The sequence below is a fragment of the Rhinolophus sinicus genome, chromosome 11 (genome assembly GCF_057876585.1).
Source record: "Rhinolophus sinicus isolate RSI-liver-muscle chromosome 11, RSI-T2T, whole genome shotgun sequence".
NCBI classification, from domain to species: Eukaryota; Metazoa; Chordata; class Mammalia; order Chiroptera; family Rhinolophidae; genus Rhinolophus; species Rhinolophus sinicus.
In genome coordinates, this window is record NC_142511.1 from 12,017,377 (window position 1) to 12,037,286 (window position 19,910).

Below are 19,910 nucleotides of genomic sequence, written 5' to 3' on the forward strand. Positions count from 1 at the left end.
AGGAAAGAATAAGATGTGTAAAGGCCACGTGGTTAGAGAGCTCCATTTATGAGGCTTTCCTGCTCGAGTGTTTCCCGTGGGCCACGTACCTGGGAGACTGGGGGCAGGACCTTGTGCCCCACCCCAGAGCTACTGAATTAGAACCTATATTTTAACACAATGTCCATGCGATCCAGATGTACAATAAATTTTAAGAAACAGCAGCTTTAGTCCTAGATTAGAGAGGCAGTATGGTGATGACATTGTCAGATGGAGAGAATAAACTAGGGAGTAATAAGGGATTTTCTAAGAAGAAACAGGAAGTGATGCTTATTTTGTAGATCTTGAAAGTTGGACCAAACAAGGTAAAAATTCATCTTGGAACTGGACATTTGAATAGAATGAAAAAATGTAAGACAACCAGCAGTGGAAACTTTGATAGAAAATAATCTGGAATTGTATGTTTTTAATCAGAATACCTGAAGATGTAAATGAATAGCAAATTAGAGAGTTTATCAGGTTGCTGGGAAAAGGCCTGTTTTAACAACTTTGTCATTACTGAAGGCTTCGTTTATCATTGATTCTAAGACACAGTTTTTGAGAACTAGCACATTATTTCTGAAATAGGTGAAGGTGACCAAATACCCTGCCTGTAGGACACTATTGAAGAATTACAGGACTTCGTATTTGGTATGCGATGAGCCTGAGAATTGCCAGGGGAGGCATTGTGTGTAGATAAAGTAATTATATATTGATTGATTGATACAGAGGACAATAGGAGCAGCTCATTAATCAGTAAGGAAAATATTTTTGAAAAACCAAAAGTTTATAATAAGTAAAATATACTCAGTAGAAGGAGTTATTAGAAGTTTCAGAGTCAAATGTAAGACTTTGTGCTTGAATTTTAGTCATGTCCTAGGGGAAATATTGGTCAGTAGAAAAACTAAGTATGTCAGTGTGCAATGGGTGGTACATTTTTGGAAATTAGATTTCAGTGTTCCAGGTGTGACTAAAGCACTTGAATTAATAAGGACATTAGGTGTCATTTGAATGTCAACAACAAATCTAAGAGACTTACGAGCTGTTGTGAGAGCTGTTGTGATTGAGACCGTTCAAAATACGTCTCCCTGTGTTTTATAGGCAAATTGCAACCTGATCTGTGGTGATGAATATGGTCCAGAAACAAAGATGAGCATGGCTCAGCTGAATGAAAAGGAAACTCCTCTTGAACTCATTGAGGCTCTACTTAAGTACATTGAGACTCTGAATGTTCCTGGAGCCGTGTTGGTCTTTCTGCCGGGCTGGAATTTGATTTACACAATGCAGAAGCATTTGGAAATGAATCCACATTTTGGTATGTATGAGTCTTTGAATTCTCACATGTATGAGAGAGAAAAATGAATGTTTTTGCTTGTGCCCTAGCTAGTCTGTGAAAACAAAATTTAGTATTGTGTCAATTTTTGAATAAAAATGCGTTATGTAGAGAGCAGTTTTAAACTAGGCTCTTGTTTTTGGAACTTAACCTTCCTGTATTGTTACAGGAAGCCATAGGTATCAGATTCTACCTCTGCATTCTCAGATTCCTCGAGAAGAACAGCGCAAAGTATTTGATCCAGTTCCAGATGGAGTAACCAAGGTAAGTAATAAACATTGGGGTTATGGGGTTGGAAATGATGACATAGATCATAAACAGATGTTACCAGCCTTCAGAGAGCTATCGGAAAAATTGCAGTCTGTCTAAATTGAGAAAAAAACGGGGCTCTTTCTGAGTTTAGTAGGATTTTTTATTATCCGGTCAATGGGCAAGTGATTTTTTTTTTTTTAAGACTTCTGTAATTCTCTTGTTATTTGTTACATAAGCAAATCAGTCAGTTTAAGTACATAATAGGAAAATATTTTCTGAAGTGTAATTTTTCTTAATATTCCTTCACAGGTTATTTTGTCCACAAATATTGCTGAGACAAGCATTACCATAAATGATGTTGTTTATGTCATTGACTCTTGCAAGTAAGTTCCCAGGGAACCTATTTGCCTAGAATAATTCTTTAGAATGTACCGTGTAGTATCTCGTATTAGCTTATACCTTATTTTTAAATCCCTGTGTTACTATCACAATTACTGTACGTCTTTTACTGGGTTACAGGCTAATTAATAATTTCTCTTGGTGTTGATCATAAGATTTGACAGTGCCCACTTTAGGGAATGGTGAATAGTATGCAGCTGTTTTGGTCATTTAATGCTAGCTGCCTATGTGTAACATTGAAGGGCTCGGGTTGCCTAGGGGTTCAGAAGGACCATGCTGGCACTGCTTGGTGAGGTCATGGGAAGTGCCACGTATTCCAGCACATAATCTTTAGATCATCGATAGCATAGGGAACTGAAAAGCTCCACTAAACTAAGGAATAGAGTTGACTTGAATAATTGTCACTTATATTTATGTGCCATGTCCTGTTTAAATGCTTTACATTTATTAATTCCCTTGATGTTTATAAATAAAGATCGTATGAGGTAGTAGTATACTCATTTTCAGATGAGGAAAATGAGGCTCAGAACAGGTTAGTAACTTAGCCAAGATCATCCGGCTGGTAAGTGGCACATACGTGTTACGTGGCCTTCTGGTAAGTTCACAGGCGAGGACAGAGTCAAATTCTTACTGGTGCTGTTCACAAGTAGACATTACAGTTGGCGTGGCTATCTGGAAATCATCCACCACTTTGTGGAAATATAATAGTTACATGTCAGTAGTACATGTGAGTCTTGAATTAACCACTGTCTCCTTCTTAGGCAGAAAGTGAAGCTGTTCACTGCTCACAACAATATGACCAACTATGCTACAGTGTGGGCGTCCAAAACAAACCTGGAGCAGCGGAAGGGACGAGCTGGCCGCGTGCGGCCTGGATTCTGCTTTTACCTCTGTAGCCGAGCTCGTTTTGAGAAGTAAGATCAATTCTGGAATAAAGATTGAAGTTTTCTTTTCTTAACCCCTAACACACCTCTTCTCTCTCTGCCCTGCCTTGAACTTAATGAACTCAGTGCATAAATGCCTCCAGTTGAGTGTATAGGAGGAAGCTTAGCTTGGAGGACAAGATTGTGGTAAGAGAGAAAACTCAGAAGTTTTCGATGATGGCATGTTTGATACCGGTTTACTGTTTACTAATAACCTTTCAGTTTTGTTTTGTTTTTAATTTTTAAATTACGTTGGCATTCACTGTTTTATATTAGTTTCAGGTGTACACCATGGTGATTAGACATTTACATAATTTATGACATTATCCCCCAATTAGTCAGGTACTCAACTGGCACTATACAATATTTATTATAATATTATTAACTATGTTCCCTATGTTGTACTTTACATTTCTGTGACTGTTTTGTAACTGTATCAACTTTTACTTCTTAGCCCCTTTACCCAATAACCTTTTAAAAGGAGAATATGTGGACATTATTTTGACTCCACGTAGCTTTATCACTGTAGGATTACTAATATTTATGCAATGGTTAACTTTCTGGAAAATGTCAGAATAATAATTTTGTATTTATAAAATATTTCTTTTTTTTTTCATTGTTAACACATCATCTGTCTCACATGATCCTCATATGCTTGAGAAATAGAGGGCACCGTGATTGAAAAATACGGTGAATGTTTAAATAAAAACATGTATTACAGTCAAAGACAATTGCCATTAATCCCCCTCAAAATACTCCCCCACACTTCGAACACACTTATCCCATCCTTCTTGCCACTTTCTGAAGCAGTTCTGGAAGTCCTCTTTCGTGAGTGTCTTTACTTCATCCTACATTATGACAACACTCCGTGTCACACATCGCTTCTGGTAGAGCAGTTTCTGTGAAATAAAAACATTATGGTGTGTCCTCATCCACTTTATGCACTGGATCTGGCACTGTGCGACTTCTGGCTCTTTCCCAACGTCAAAATGACCACGAAAGGAACATGTTTTGAATCGATTCAGGACATCGAGGCAGTCAGGACAGCGCAACTAAAGACACAAAAGAAGATTTCCAGAACTGCTTCACAAAGTGGCAAGAATGATGGGGAAAGTGTATCCTAAGCACGGGGGAGTATTTTGAGAGGGATTAATGCAATGTGTCTTTTATCGTAATACATTTTTAAAAATTTAAACATTCACTATATTTTTTGATCATACCTCATGCTTAAAAAAGGAAACTAAAGCTTAAGAAATTTAGTTGACTTCTCCAGGACTGAAGCCCAAGTCTGTTAATACGATGTCCATTTCCATTTGTACTACAGGGCCTTTGAGAGAATGTTTGTGGATGGGAAATATGGGTTAAAAAAAAAGCCTTGTCTCTCTGAATTACAGATTTAAGATAGGTATTTAGTTGTATGTTTCTGGAGATCCATGTGGTGTCCATTAGCTTGAACCAGTTGTTAACAAAGGTAGAGTTAGGGGTTTTGTGTGTGTGTTTAAAGTTAGATTGACCCTTGAACTGAAGCAACAAGTACTGTACTCTGACATCTTAGAGGAAAGCATTTTCCCTGTAGGATGAGGAATAGATGTGCTATGTGCATTTATATAAACCTGATTTAAGCGGACTTAAGTCTTGCCAACGGTGTTGGAATCACCTGTAAATGGTTCCCATGAATCTTCATCATGAATAGTTTATAGGGAATAAGCCTGAATTAGAAGTGTAGAGACCTGGATTTTAATACTGTTGTGCCTAATATATTGCATACCCTTAACCATTTACACCCTTTAGGCCTCTCATTCTATAAAATGAGATTAAGTTACCATTCTGTGTCCTGTAAAAGATAGTATACTAACCTAGCCCATAGGATGTGTTCGAGAATTAAATGAGTTAATGATGGAAAGTTCTGAGAACAATATTTTGACACATAGTAAGCTCTCTGTAAATGTTAGCTATTGTCATTTAGTATTAATTTATAATAATAGTTTTTATTATTAAAATTTTAAAGGGTTAGATAACCTGTATAATCCTTTCCAGTGGTACTAGAATTATGTGTACTAGGAGGGGAAGAGCTTGTAGGGAAATGTTAGTATTACCATATTGTGCCGTGTGTAATAATGTTCTCCTGTGTATAATGCGCACCACGTTTTTGGCCCAAACTTTCAGGGAAAAAGTCTTTTTGTTTTAATTTTTTAATTCAAATTTTTGTTTGTTTACATTTAGGTACTTTTTTGTATTATAAATGAATTTTAGCATTTTTAACATATTATGGTACAAGAAATTTTATGTAACAAATAATTACAAAACACAAGAACAGATACAAGATACAAGAAATTTTATATACTGGTAACAAATTTACGACATTTATGCATCATAGAAGGTCAAGAACTCTTGTTGCGAGTTGGTCGTAAGTTACCAAAACTGATTATCAAGTTATCAAAACTGATTATCATATTCCAGGGTATTGTTTTGCATATGGATATTGTTATTGATTTCTAGAGTTACACTTTTAACTCACAAACATGAGTAAAAGAATTAAAAACATTTATGTAGACATGGAATTAACACTACCCATGTGTAATGCGCATCCTTATTTCCCCCCCACAGATTTGGGCAAAAAAGTTATACATGGCAAAATACAGTAGTCTGCATGTCCCACAAAAGGCCTTGCTACCATTTTTATTTAGCCCATGTTTCTCAGCAGGGGAGACCTGAAAAAGCCATAGGTGCGGGTAATAACATTAGGGATTTGGGATAATTTTGTAATTCTCTTCCACTCCCTAGCTGAAAATGCCATCAACCTGTAAGTGTAGTCATAAGCCCCTCTGCTCAACCGGTTAAGAGGGTCTTGTTCAGGGTGTTTTTGCAGTAAATATAAAATGTTCCTTGATAATTGTAAAAGGATGAGAAAAGAGTAGCCCTATATCTGATTTTCTGCAAAGATTTTATTAAACACATGTGTATATACAAGGGAGGATACTCATTTTGTGCTTGTTTTCTCTTAGACTCGAAACTCACATGACACCAGAAATGTTCCGAACACCATTGCATGAAATTGCTTTGAGCATAAAACTTCTGCGTCTGGGAGGAATTGGCCAATTCTTGGCCAAGGCGATTGAACCTCCACCTTTGGATGCTGTGATTGAAGCAGAGCATACTCTTCGAGGTACCTACAAATACAGATCTACGTGGCACATTTTAATGATATCATCTGCCGTGTCCTGGCAAATAACACTTAACAAATCAAGAAGATAAAATCCACAGGGCTGTGATGCTAAGGCTTCCAGCATAATCTTATGTACTTAGTATGGTTAGTATTACGGAATGAGCAATAAGAGGGAAGAAGGAGCTAATGTGAGTCTTATTTTGGAAAAAGATAAAGAAAAGGCAAGATGTTATCTCGTAACCAGTATTAACAGTCAGAACTTGAGAGCATGAATTGCTCATGATACCAACAGTATTTTATGTGCACCTCTTAGAACACCTATGTTTTCTAACTACACTTAAGATTGAAGCGGCGTAGTACAGGGCATTGGAGCCAGGGGATCTGGATTTGAATGTTGAATCTAGTTCTCATCAACAGGTGGTATCAGACTTGTGGCACATGGGTATTTAGGCTGCTATTAACCGTTATTACCGTATTTATAGACTTGGACTGAATTCCCTTTTACAGCCTACAAGGCCTAATGCTACTGCCATCTTCCTATTACCGTGTTTCCCCGAAAATAAGACCGGGTCTTATATTAACGTTTGCTCCAAAAGACGCATTAGGGCTTATGTTCAGGGGATGTCACCCTGAAAAATCATGCTAGGGCTTATCTTTTGGTTAGGTCTTATTTTCGGGGAAACATGGTAGGTACTCCAGAATTTGGTGGTGGTCTATTTTTGAGTGAAGACAATTGTTGGCTGTAGGCATGGTGCTGGCAGTTGGTGTGAGAAATGACGAAAGCTTAAGTACACTATCTTAACCTTAATCTATAAAGAAATGTTTCGTCTTTGCCTAGGTTAAAGGGGTGTTCATTACTGTTTTTGCTCACGAAGAAATATCTTCCCACAGAGCTTGATGCATTAGATTCCAATGATGAGTTGACGCCTCTGGGACGAATTCTGGCTAAACTTCCCATTGAGCCTCGTCTTGGCAAAATGATGATAATGGGGTGTATTTTCTAGTAAGTGCTATATTTTATTGCTGATAGTTAAATGCTAGAAACAGTTGCAGAATCTTATCCCTCTTCCCATAAAAATAGGATGGGCTCAGAAGAAAAGACTAAAAATTCATAAGTAGGGAAGTGGCATAGTTTAGATAGAGAAACAAGTATGAAATGAGAAGAACCAACAGTTCCAGTAGATGGACACCTGGGCCCAACTTACTGGGGGAGAGAGTAGAGCACAAATTTCTCAGAAGTACCGTTCCTTTTAGTAGTTGTCCTTGAAAGAAAATAGCATTGGGTAAATAGGTATATATTTTATCAGAAAGTTTTGAAGATTAAGAGATTTGGTAAGATGGTGAAGGAAGAATAGGAAAGGAAAAGTACACACCACTTGGTCATAATTTATGGTAAATAGTGTATCCATTAATACCAGAACTCAGTTTTTTCCATTTCTGCTGTTGGAGAGAGCAGCTGTAAAGTTCTTTGTTAAGCTAATTTCAGTGCTAATAAAGCAGTGTGATAGCCAGTAAATTTGCTAACCCACAGTTGACAATACTGCCGAAGCTGCTGGAACAAGCATGTGATTTAGACTTAATTTTCCTGTTTCTGTTTCAGTGTGGGAGATGCTCTCTGTACCATCTCTGCTGCCACCTGCTTTCCGGAGCCTTTCATCAGTGAAGGAAAGCGACTGGGTTATGTCCATCGAAATTTTGCTGGAAACAGATTTTCTGATCATGTGGCCCTTTTATCAGTATTTCAAGCTTGGGATGATGCTAGGTATAAATTTGAAAGAGGACAGTTGTAAGATTTGGGTGAACTGTTTAGTTTCTAATCTGTTTTCTAGTTCTCTGGGCTTTGAGAATGACCCTTATCATACCTGTTTATTTTAGAATGGGTGGAGAAGAAGCAGAGATACGTTTTTGTGAGCACAAGAGACTCAATATGTCTACACTAAGAATGACCTGGGAAGCCAAAGTTCAGCTCAAAGAGATTCTGATCAATTCTGGATTTCCAGAAGGTAAGACTTACATTCTTAAGGTGTATCTGAAGTGTCATTACTGTAGAACACATGTGGAGTATAGCGTAGCTTCAAACTTGAGACCCTGTGCTTTTCCTATGTTCCTAGGTACTAGTTCTTTGAACGATGATGGTAATCGGGTTTTCACATTAATTTGGTCTTTTAAAAAAGGAAGAAAAAGGTTATGGTGCTCAAATTATAATCTAGAATATACAGATGATAATAGATGTTTTAAAAATTGTGCTACTTTGGGAATTTTTTAAAAATCTTTTATCTTGTGAAGAGCACTGGTGTAGCTTTCAGCACCCGAGAGTGTTTAGGTTGGTTGAATAACCTCAAATAGTGGCTTGTGAAGTTAATTTACCAGTCTGCCCAGGTGTTCCGTTTTAGACGTGAAATAAACTGCCATGTTACATTTTCAGTGGCTTTAAGGTTTTAGTGTGTGGACAGTAACAGAGGACTTTATGACATGTGATGTAGAAACAGTAATCCAGCTGTTCATCTCTTGGAACGAAGTTTAGCTATCATGCCTTCCTCCTCCAACTAGATTAAAAGACACGGTTACTTCCTAAAACATTGAGAACAAGAACGCATAACCAAAAGTAGGACCTATTGATAGAAGGTAGTTGGGCAGGATGGTAGATTTTAAAAGGATATGATCAAAATAACTAAACAAAGTAGTTCTCTTCTGTTTTAAACTGACGAAATTTGTAATTTTTTAAATTAAGATCAAAGGAAAAGGGAAAGAGCCTTTTTTGTATGATAGAAGCTTCACAAGAATCCTGAGATGCAGATACTATTACCCTCTTTTATAGCCGAGGAAAGCGACACACAAATTTAAATTACTTGTACAAAACTCATTCAGTTAGGAGGTTTTAGACTAGAATTAGGTTTTAGACTAGAATAGACCAACATTAGGCTTTGTAGCATTGGGTTCCCCTTGGATCATCACTCCATCTTCTCTAGAAGGAACAGCTAGTTAAGAACTGCAGGTGGAGTATTTTGACTGTGGTCCTGTCAGTCTAACTCTTAGTCTGAGAATAGATAGATTAATTGGGGATTTTTTTAAGTAATCATTCCAAGCTTATGTCATGGTTGAGTCTGTAAGAGAATACAGACGTTTTAGTTATTGTGAAGACTCAGCCAAGTTTCTCCTTGATCTTAATCTGGGTATAAGAGTTCTGAGAAGAGATGCTAAGTTAGGCAGGGTATTTGAAAAAAGAAGGTGGGAGAGAGGTCAGTTCTAATCCTTTTAAATAGTTTACATGCAAAGGGAAGATTAGCCGGATAACTGATTGTTTTTCACCCCGTTCCTCTTAACAGATTGTTTGTTGACACAAGTGTTTACTAACATCGGACCAGATAATAATTTAGATGTTGTTATCTCTCTTCTGGCCTTTGGTGTATACCCCAATGTGTGCTATCATAAGGAAAAGAGAAAGATTCTCACCACTGAAGGGCGCAATGCACTTATCCACAAGTCATCTGTTAACTGTCCTTTTAGCAGCCAAGACATGAACTACCCATCTCCCTTCTTTGTATTTGGTGAAAAGGTAAGAAAAGCTTACATTGAAAAGTAAAATTGTCTTTCCTCACTAACGTGCAGTGGGAACATGAGTTTTAATTTTCAGAGCATACTCCATCATTATATGACCATTGATTGCCAGTTGGAATGTCAGCTCTTCCTCTTTCTCCATCTGCAGATTCGAACCCGGGCCATCTCTGCTAAAGGCATGACTTTAGTCACCCCCTTGCAGCTGCTTCTCTTTGCCTCCAAGAAAGTCCAGTCTGATGGGCAGATGGTGCTTATAGATGACTGGTATGAATTTTCAGCTGTGAACTCCAAAATGAATTCTTAGAATTGAACTATGATAAAATTTCGCAGCTGATCAACCTTAATTTGTGAAACAAGCATGGCAAATTTTGGTGGCGCAGTGAATTGCTTTATAACATTGTCTTTTCTTGGAAAGTAGTATATCTTTTATTTATTTTAAGTGTGTTTTTCCAGGACCCGTCAGCTTCAAGTCAAGTAGTTGTTTCAAACTAGTTATAGAGGATGCAGCTCACACTGGCCCTAGCGGGGATCGAACCGGCAACCTTGTTGTTAAGAGCACTGTGCTCTAACCACTTGAGCTAACCAGATGCCCCCCAAAAGTAGTATATCTTGGTAGTATGGTTCACACTTTGTAGGTAGTCTTAAATCGACTGTACCAATAGAAGCAAATGCATTAGGTATCTATCACCATGAATACTGCACTAAAAATTAGAATCGTATGGGAGCTTGGCCACCCCTTTCATGTACTCTGTGTTTTGCTTAGAGATTAAGAGTAAGCATAACATATAGTAATTAAGCACTTGGCACAAATGGGATGGAGCTTAGTAACAGTGGGCTCAGTCATAGTCTTGAAAACTAAAAAATCGCCAATAATCTGAGTCTCTTATTCTCTTTTTGGAGGCTGAGTGCTCTGTATTGCTAACAGTATTTTGCTTGATAAAACTTGGTGGTTTACAACTCCTGCCAATAGGTAGCAGTGAAATTTAAGACATTAGCATAGGTTATTGTTATTTTTCATACCTACCTGTGTTTGCCTAAGCCTGGGGCCATTACAGTAATTGAAAGTATTGGCACTTGGTAAGAAGTTAAATTTATTCCATCACTTGCCAGGTGTGAAATTAATTGGGAGACAGTAGTCTTTCTCTGCACCCCCTCTCATTTTTTATCATTTTCCTCTCTTTTAGGATCAAATTGCAAATATCTCATGAAGCAGCTGCCTGTATCACTGCTCTCCGGGCTGCCCTGGAGGCTCTGGTTGTTGAAGTAACCAAACAGCCTGATATCATCAGCCAGCTGGACCCCGTGAATGAACGTATGCTGAACACCATCCGCCAGATCTCTAGGCCATCCGCTGCTGGCATCAACCTCATGACGGGCAGTACACGGTGAGTAGCACAGTAACTGCCCTCGGAACTCAGCAGAGGACAGTACTGCGAGGCTGACCTCAAAGCCGCAGTCAGGTGATAGAGGCCCCGTTATTTAAGTTAAAATTCTAGATGAACACTGAATGCGGAATTTAATTCTGCTTAACACACTCAGAATAAGAATAAGGATGTTTATTTTTGTCTCAGGGTCAGTAATCTCTTATATCAGTGCATGTTAGAGCTAGAAAGGGACCTAAAAAGTATATACAGGAATATTGTTGGTTCAGTTCCAGACCTCCGCAGTAAAGCAATTCATGAATTTGTGGTTTCCTAGTGCATGTAATGTTTACACGCTGTACCATAGTCTGGTCAGGGTGCCATAGCATTATGTGCATGTACACAAGCAATGTATATACCTTAATTTAAAAAATATCGCTAAGAAATGCTAACCATCATCTTAGCCTTCAGCGAGTCATAATCTTTATGCTGGTGGAGTGTCTTGCCTTTGATCTGTAAAAAAGTGCAATATCTGCGAAGAGCCGTAAAACTGCCTGTATAGAGTCCAGGGTGGGTCACATGACAAAGCGACAGAACCCAAACCGTCCTCTTTCCACAGTATTGTTTTGCCTTCTCCGAAGAACAAATGTTGATGAGGGGTTAAATTGCTGCTTCATCAAATGAAAAACATCAGGGTTTATCTTAGGGAAATACGAGAACAGGGACATCTTAAAGCAGTGTGAAATTTCTCTTAATTCTTAAAATACTTCCTTTGCTTCTGTTTTGTTTTACACCTTTGTAAATTTTCTTTGCCCACAACTTTTTATTTGGAAATAGGTGATAGCTACAGAAAACAACAGTGTAGTGAACACCCATATAGTCCCTTAATTGAGGTTCGCTGATTTTCAGAATTTAGCAACACTTGCTTTCTCATATATGCGTGTGTGTTCGTGTATCCACACACATGGTGCCAAAAAAGTGTATACACATTTTAAGAAAGGGAAAAACTGTATTAAACTTGTAACTCTCAAAATACACTGATAACAAAAGATGAATACAAGTCATGTGTGTACATTTTTTGGCACCTCCTACCCCGCATGTATGTCTATATCTGTAAAACACATACCTAACGATTAATCATTTGTAATTAAGTTGCAGACATCCATTTTACATCAGTATACTCTAGGTATCGTTTAAGAACATAGCTACAGCACCACAGTCACACCCCAGAAATTTAAGTATTGTGACACTTGATATGAATAAGGAAACTAGGCCCAGAGAAGTTGAGACTCAAGCTCATACAGCTAGTGAATGGCAAAGCTGGATTTAAACTCAGGCAGCATGGCTCCTGAAACAGTGCTCTCATTTATTACACTACACAGATGACCTTTGAACAACATGGGTTTTAACTGCATGGGTCCACTTATACACGGATTTTTTTCAATAAATATATAGACAGACCTCAAGTTTCGTATCCAAGGATTCAACCAACCATGATTCCAAAACAGTTTTTCTGATCTGCAGTTGGGAATCCGCGAACGCAGAGGGCCAACTGCATGCATTGCTCTGCGCCATTTTGTGTAAGGGACTTGAGCATCTGTGGATTTGGGTGGCGGGGGTGGAGGGGCTCCTGAAACCAGTCTCCCGTGGATACTGAGGGACAACTGATGTTTTGGGGGAGTCAGAAGTTATATGTGGACTTTCGACTGCTCGGGGGGTCATCACCACTAACCCCCACGTTGTTCAAGGGTCAGCTGTACTGTGGTCCTCCCAGCAGATCAGATGTATAGAAGAATTATTAAGAAGGAGAATCTTAAAAAACAAAGCTTGAAAAAAGTGTCACACGCAGCTATAAATGCAGTTCTCGTAGGTATTAGAGGAGAGATTACTTTTGGCAGGAGAGATGGAGATCAAGGGGGCTTCACATGTAATCTCTGTGAAGGACAAAGTCTAGAACCTAGAAAGGATGGAATGAATATAAGAACGCGGTTAGGATGTATGAATATGATGGTGGCCTGAATTATAATAGGGAGGAGTGAGTGGATTAGACAGATGTGCAGGAGCATCACTAGGAATTGGTGATGGATTAAAATGGGGAGGGAGGGCAGTGCAGTGAAGGGATGGAGCCAGACCCCCGCCATGTTCCTGACTTGGACAGCTGCTGAGCTGATGGTGTTAGTCTCTAAGCTGCATAGGAGAAATGGGTTGTTTGGGGTGTGGGGTGTGTTGAATTGGAGTTGTTGGCCAGATGTCTTGATTTCTGCAATTTTTCCTTACTCCTCATTTTCTGTGTTTGCCACATGAAACAGATTTAGGCATAAACAAATTACCCAAAGACATTTTTCAAAAACATTTCAGAGTTAGTGCAGGAAAATGTGTGGTGATAAAGATCGAATAATTTGTTGCCAGCTCCAGGAACTTCTTCCTAACCTATGATTGCTTTCTTAGAATGCTATATAGTTGAGCTGAGTGAAGGAGAAGTGTCTTAAAGTTGTAAGGACATACTGCCAGAATTGGAGATCTTTTGAGAATGAACCAGAAAGAACTTAGAAAAACAGATGGTTACAGTGGATGCCTCGCCCTGTGTCTGTTTTGGAATAGCAGATTTATTTCACTTCCATGTGTATCTGTGCAGTTGGCTTCATTCCCTTTATGCATTACATTTTCAAATATGGCTGAATGCTTATATTTTGTGACTAGTTGAGAAGAATTAAGGATGCGATGCTAAAGTGGTGGTTTTGTGCTTTTCGTAGGTATGGAGATGGTCCACGTCCTCCCAAGATGGCCCGGTTTGACAATGGAGGTGGATATAGAAGGGGAGGTTCTAGTTACGGCGGTGGAGGCTATGGCCGAGGCGGCTACAGAGGTGGCCGAGGCTATGGTGGTGGCTCCAACTCCTACTGGGGCGGCTATGGTGGCTACAGAGGAGGCTACAGAGGGGGTGCAGGAGGAGACTACAGAGGGTCCCGTGGAAGAGGCTACAGAGGGGCTGGGGGGTTCGAGCGAGGTGGTGGCAGAAGGGGCTATGGGCAAGGCAGAGGCGCTGGTGGCTACTAAACTGGGTTATGTTGGTACCTGTGCAGAGACAGTGAAAATGCATGCCGCCTGTTTTCCCAAGTTGTTTATTTGCCGCCAGTAAGTAAACCCATGTTTTCACCCATTCTGTGATTCATTGTAGTTTAAGGAAACCAAGCCTATAGATACATTAGTGATTTTGTTTATATTATGTAAAATACAATGATCTATTGTAAAAGTACCACAGTTTGTATTTTTTCTTTAAGGAGTAAAGATTTGCCTTTAAAATTGACTTGATATTTTCTTGGCTTTAGTTTAATAAAATAGAAAATAAACTATTATAGTGAATTCGGGCCATGCAGTTAATTGTAGATCTTACACATTAGAATAATTTTATAATGTCAGTTACATCTGTTAGTTTGAAAACATCAGAAGAAAAACTACTCGGTTTAAAAGTATACCAAGTACTTATAGTAGTTAGAATAATTAGCCCTGGACTGGAGTTGCTATTGTTGCAATAAATACTGGCCAGTGCACAGTTCACATGGACCTCTGCACTTAAGTAAGACTTGACCGAGGGCTGAACATTTTGGCTTTTCCCCCAAGCTTTGTCTTTGAAAAATCTGAGACCAAGGTCAGCATTTTCTTTTCTAAGTTAGTTTCCAGTGTAAAACTCAAAAATTAATTTTCATTAATTAATTAGAATTAGAAATTAATCCACAGAATGCAGGTAAGTTTTCAGTAGAGATATTTATGCATTTATAACACCACAGTTGCCAGTGTATTTTCACACATTTCTCAGTTGAGAAATCGCACAACACAGTAGAGATTACAAGGCTTTGTATTAGACAGAACTGGGCTCACATCATTAAACTGCTTTCTGACACGTGGGTGACCTTGGGCAAGTTCTGTTTTGCTTTAGTGTCCTTTTCAAAATCCTCTTGTTCTGCACATTCTTCAGATCACCTTCAGCAGTTACTGTGGATAAGCTGATGGCTCCTATCTATTGACAGACTCAAATTTGTATCTCCAACTGAGATTTCCTTTCTGAGCATCAGACTACTTAGAATAGTATAAACTCTACTTACTAGACATACATTTTTGCTTAGATATCCCACTGAAATAATAAACAGTACAGTTGACCCTTGAGCAATGCAGAGGTTAGGGGCGCCGAACCTCCCCCCCTCAACACACACACACACACACACAAAGAAATCCATATGTAACTTGACTCCCCCAACAGTCATCCCTCAGTATCCATGGGGAGTGGGTTCTAGGATTAACCCCCGCCACCCCCACCACCACCATGTCCCCCACAGATCCTCAGGTGCTCAAGTCCCTTACACAACAGGACATACAACAATGCATACAGTCGGCCCTTGCATCCACAGAAGTACCGTCGTGGATGATTGAATCTGGGTGCAAAACCTGAGGATGCAGAGGGCTGACTGTGTAGTTATTGGAAAAAATCTGTAAAAAGTGAACTTGCACAATTCATACTGTGTTGCTGGAGAGTCAACTATACTTCCAAACTGAAGAAAACCTCCTCACTCACCCTGTGCCCTATGGTCTGTTCCCTGCTTTTATCACAGGAGTTTTAGCTACTTAACTGCCAGAGCCATAGAACCACATCTAGTCAATTGTGTCAAATCACCTGCCTGTCATGCTTTTGTAAAACAACTGCAGAGATTCTGTTCAGGGTGTTATTAACTTGGATGTACAATGATGCAATAACCTCTTAACAGATCTGCCCTGCAGGAAGCCTATGGATGTGCAATCTCCACACTGCAGCTAGTCAGCATTCCCGGCCAGGCCTCACTGCCACCCGCTGCTGGCCTAAACCCTTCAGGGGACCAGCCACACTCCTTGGCCCCTCACTCCTGCTCTGTGCTCGGTTCTACTCAACAGCCATACTGAACAGACTTCCAGCATGTCAGTGGACCATGCTTTCTCTTGCCCTTTGCACATGTGAAAACTCCCATAAAAGGTATAAATTCAGTAATCCCTCGCTTAACTGGTACTCATCCCTCCCAACAGCTTCAACTAGGATGAGGAATCAAAAATGGCCAAAAGCGATGTCAGATTACAGTCTCTTAACGCTTTGAGGAATCACTCAGGCATAGTTCTAATAGTCTTCCGGTGTTCAGCTAAAAAGCTACGGAAATCCCAGTGCAGACTTCCAGAACCCTTTACTTTGTTCAGCTCCCTCCTCTGTATCCTCCACAAATGTTAGCTGCCATCCTCAATCTCCAGTCTGTCTCCAGTTCAGCGAGACTGCGCTGCTTTGTTCTTTCTCTGCCATGATCCAGAAAGTCAGGGTGATCTTAGGGCTCATCTCATGTTTCCCTTATTTTGGGGGATCACAGTTCTGTATTGCCTGTTGTCCAATGTCTCAGAGCTGTTGATTCATACACATATAGCACACACATCTATAGTTTGTGTGCTGTGTGTGTGTGTGTGTGTGTGTGTGTGTGTGTGTGTGTGAGAGAGAGACTATTTAAAAATATACACCGTGTTTCCCTGAAAATAAGACCTAGCCAGACAATCATCTCTAATGCATCTTTTGGAGCAAAAGTTAATGTAAGACCGGGTCTTATATTAATTTTTGCTCCAAAAGATTCAGCTGATGTCCGGCTAGGTCTTATTTTCAGGGAAACACGGTAGTGTGGTTTTCTAGTGGTTTGTTTACATGGAGGAAATGAAGTACCAGCTTGGCTGTCAGTTAAAAGAGGAAGTCAAGTCAGTTTTCATTGTCAAAGAATCCTTTATGACAACATCCAGAAATTACTTCTTTGAAGGAATGATTAGACTTGGGGAGCAGAAGTCTGCATGGAGTATTGTTTTGTGACATATTAGTACCTGGGGACATCAACCAGTGTGTTGCATTTCTTTCTCAACCATCCCCCTGCAGTCTGCCTAGAACAAAGAACATACTCGGTGTAAGGGATATTGCAGCCAGTTTGAAATAATTGGAAAGTTTTTCCAAAACGAGAGCTGATTACACCCCTCTCCCATTCAGATGAAGTGAAGGGCTGGGCACAGTAGGAATTTGGGAGGAAGGAATAGGGAAAGGTGGCCAGTTGCTGCTTATCTCCACTCCTCTCACCACACACACATTGGGATTTGGGGGTATAGTGAGAGTTGGCCCTGACAAAACTGGGTCTGTTCCTCTAGAAATTTCAGACTGGGAGAAAGACCTGACTTTGCACCTGTTCCGTGATTGGCAGCTTGCATACTTGGCATCTTTGCCGTGCGCTTTTAAACTTGAGGGTTATAGCAGTGACAGCAGCTTTCTTTGGGGCTGGGAGTGATGTGGAAGGGAATTGTCAGTTTACTTTGGGTCCCAATGGATGCTCAAAAGTTGCGGGGAATAAGCTGGTCTGCCGGTTCCAGGAATCCAGGCTGCCGAGCATCCTGTGTGTGAGCGTAGATTATATGGGCACAGTGTCCTGGAGCTGCGATTTGATGGGCTCTCTTGTGCTGTGAAACTGCACATAAAATCTGGGCATCACCTGTGCCAGTGGAACAGACCAGGAGAATGTGAGCAGTTGTGTATGCTTAGGGCCAGCACAGGCAACTTGCTAGAAGTGGACGTCAGTGGTGGCCTCGCACATAGTCAAATGCCAGTTTCCCTTCCGAATGTACAGGCAGAATTGGGATGGGAGGGTAGTAAAGAACACCAGAAATGGAATTGTGGATCGGACTGTAACTGATTTGTGAATTTTGGTTTTGACTGCTAAAAAGCTTCCTGAGTTCCACTGGATTTACCTGAAAGGTTTGAATCGGCCTGAACACAGGACACTTACGGAAAGTGTGTTTGTGTCCCTTTGGTATTTGTGGACTAGCCTCTTGCATGTAGCATAAAAGATATCTGAATCATAGGGAAAATTTACTATTGAAGTGTTCAAAGTTAACTGATGGAGGTCACCTGAATTTATCAGACTACTTGAGTGATCATTTAGCTTTTGAGGAAAAAATCTACTTCCTGGGAATTAGGAAGGATGACCAACTGTCCTAGTTTGCCTAGTTTCCTGAGACTCAGGAAGTGCTAAGACTGCAGAGGTGCTGGGTAGGCTCGGATGAGTTGGTCATCGGAATAATCTTAATGGCAGATCTTTTAGGAATTTCCAGACTTTGAAATTAATATTTCTTTCAAACCTAGAAATAGAAAGATAAAGGCTACAAATGAAGTAGCTACATAATCTTAACTGGTTAACCACTATAATACTTTTCATGTTAACCTATAAAAATGTAAAAAAAAGTTACAAAGTTACACTTACTGGTTATTTTTTATAGTTTAGTCATTTTACTTATTCAAATGATTGAAAATTTGTAGCTCTTTTAAAAATAGGAAGTGCAATAGGATTAGGTTAACCTACAGATCTAAATGTTTTGGCATTAGTAATTGTCCTAAACATTTCCAAATTAACCTAGTATTCCAATGATACCAAACAATGGCTTTAAAATTTAGTTGGTAAATGTATGTTCATCTTTCTTACACCACTACAAAATATGAAAAATATCAAATTACCAAAATATGTATAATGGCATAATGTTTAGTGTTAAAATATTACTAAGCTACAAAGTTGCCTGTGTTTTCTACAGAACAAACCAGTATTCTGTGAAAAACACATTTTGTTAACAAACCGGCTTTAGGCTTCAGTTGAATAATAAAGAAGGTGTAAAAGGGAACTTAAATATTATCTAGTTCAGTTGTCTTAAGCTTTTGGGGGCTGAGAGGCTCCTTTGAGAATATAATGAAAGCTATGGACTCCACCGAAAGACATGTACACAGTTTTTTAATTAAAATGTCATGTAGTTCAGACTCTTGGAACCTGCGACACCTGATTTGAGTCCGTCACTGAAAGTAGAGCTTACCAATTTCTCATTGCTCACTGCTTTCCGGTTCTCACTTGAGTCTGTAAGACAACACGCGTGCCCTTTCCGATGCGGGCGTCTCACAGATGGCAGCTTCTCCTGTGACCACAGCGCCTTCTCTGCCTTGTGCTGCGGGATGCCTTTCAGTCTTTGGTTGTGGCTACCTGCCACCTTCACTGCTTCTACTTCATGAACTGAGAAGAGGCTCTAGCGTCACGGTCCCCACACTTTTCAATTGAGGCGCTACCCTAGCGGCTAGTGGCAAGGCCGTGGAACAAAGGAGAGCTCCACTCCCACTGCCAGTCCCTTACGCGAGGCAGCAGGGGTTCTAATGCGTCCCTTTCCTTCCACACCAAGGCTCTTGTTCTAACCTCGATTTGTAGTCTTCACCTCTAGAATCCTAATGTTTCCATCCCCAGCAACTGTGATGAAATGTCCTTAAATGTCCTGGATTGACAAGCTCATTCTTTTGCATAGGCAGAGACCCTTAGTAGCATTCTTTTAAAACTAACAGTTATTACTTGCAATGCACAGTGCAGTGTAGGATGTAATGCATTTTAAGACGCAGTCAAGAAATTTAGTCTAGTAGGAAAGCCAGCTATGTGCACAAATGAGAAGGATGGAGCAGAAATATGGAACCATCTCCTTTAGGTTAATCTCTCTTAAATGTATACAAGCTATCCAATGGCTAGGTGGTCCTGGTGGAAGAAACTTAAATCCCTTTTGAGGAGTAGAATTAGGATTTGTGTTCCCTTAACCTGGAAAATTGGTTAATGTAGGTGGTAGGCAGAATAATGCACCACCCGCTCCCCAAAGATATCCACATCCTAATCCTCAGAACCTGCGAATACGTATGTGGCACAAGGGACCCTGCAGGTGTCACTAAAGTTAAGGACTTTGAGATGGGGAAATTATCCCTTATTATCCAGGTAGGTTCGGTCTAATGTGAGTCCTTAAGTGGAAGAGGGAGACAAAAGAGTGGGTCAGGGAGATGAGACTGAAGAGGA

General features: G+C 39.8%; 1 protein-coding gene across 3 annotated transcripts in view; it reads left to right on the forward strand.

Moving 5' to 3' along the window:
- Positions 1-14,317, forward strand: part of DHX9 (DExH-box helicase 9) — a 46,386-nt gene extending 32,069 nt beyond the window's left edge. For all 3 annotated transcript variants that reach the window (XM_019737204.3, XM_019737280.3, XM_019737354.3), the window contains 12 exons: positions 1,120-1,333; positions 1,521-1,615; positions 1,913-1,986; positions 2,764-2,916; positions 5,931-6,091; positions 6,983-7,094; positions 7,692-7,853; positions 7,967-8,094; positions 9,418-9,647; positions 9,798-9,913; positions 10,834-11,034; positions 13,764-14,317. In XM_019737204.3, the coding sequence (XP_019592763.3) occupies positions 1,120-1,333; positions 1,521-1,615; positions 1,913-1,986; positions 2,764-2,916; positions 5,931-6,091; positions 6,983-7,094; positions 7,692-7,853; positions 7,967-8,094; positions 9,418-9,647; positions 9,798-9,913; positions 10,834-11,034; positions 13,764-14,067 (1,950 nt within the window). In that variant the 3' untranslated portion in view covers positions 14,068-14,317. The remainder of the gene's footprint in view (positions 1-1,119; positions 1,334-1,520; positions 1,616-1,912; positions 1,987-2,763; positions 2,917-5,930; positions 6,092-6,982; positions 7,095-7,691; positions 7,854-7,966; positions 8,095-9,417; positions 9,648-9,797; positions 9,914-10,833; positions 11,035-13,763) is intronic.
- The last annotated feature ends 5,593 nt before the right edge of the window (positions 14,318-19,910 follow it).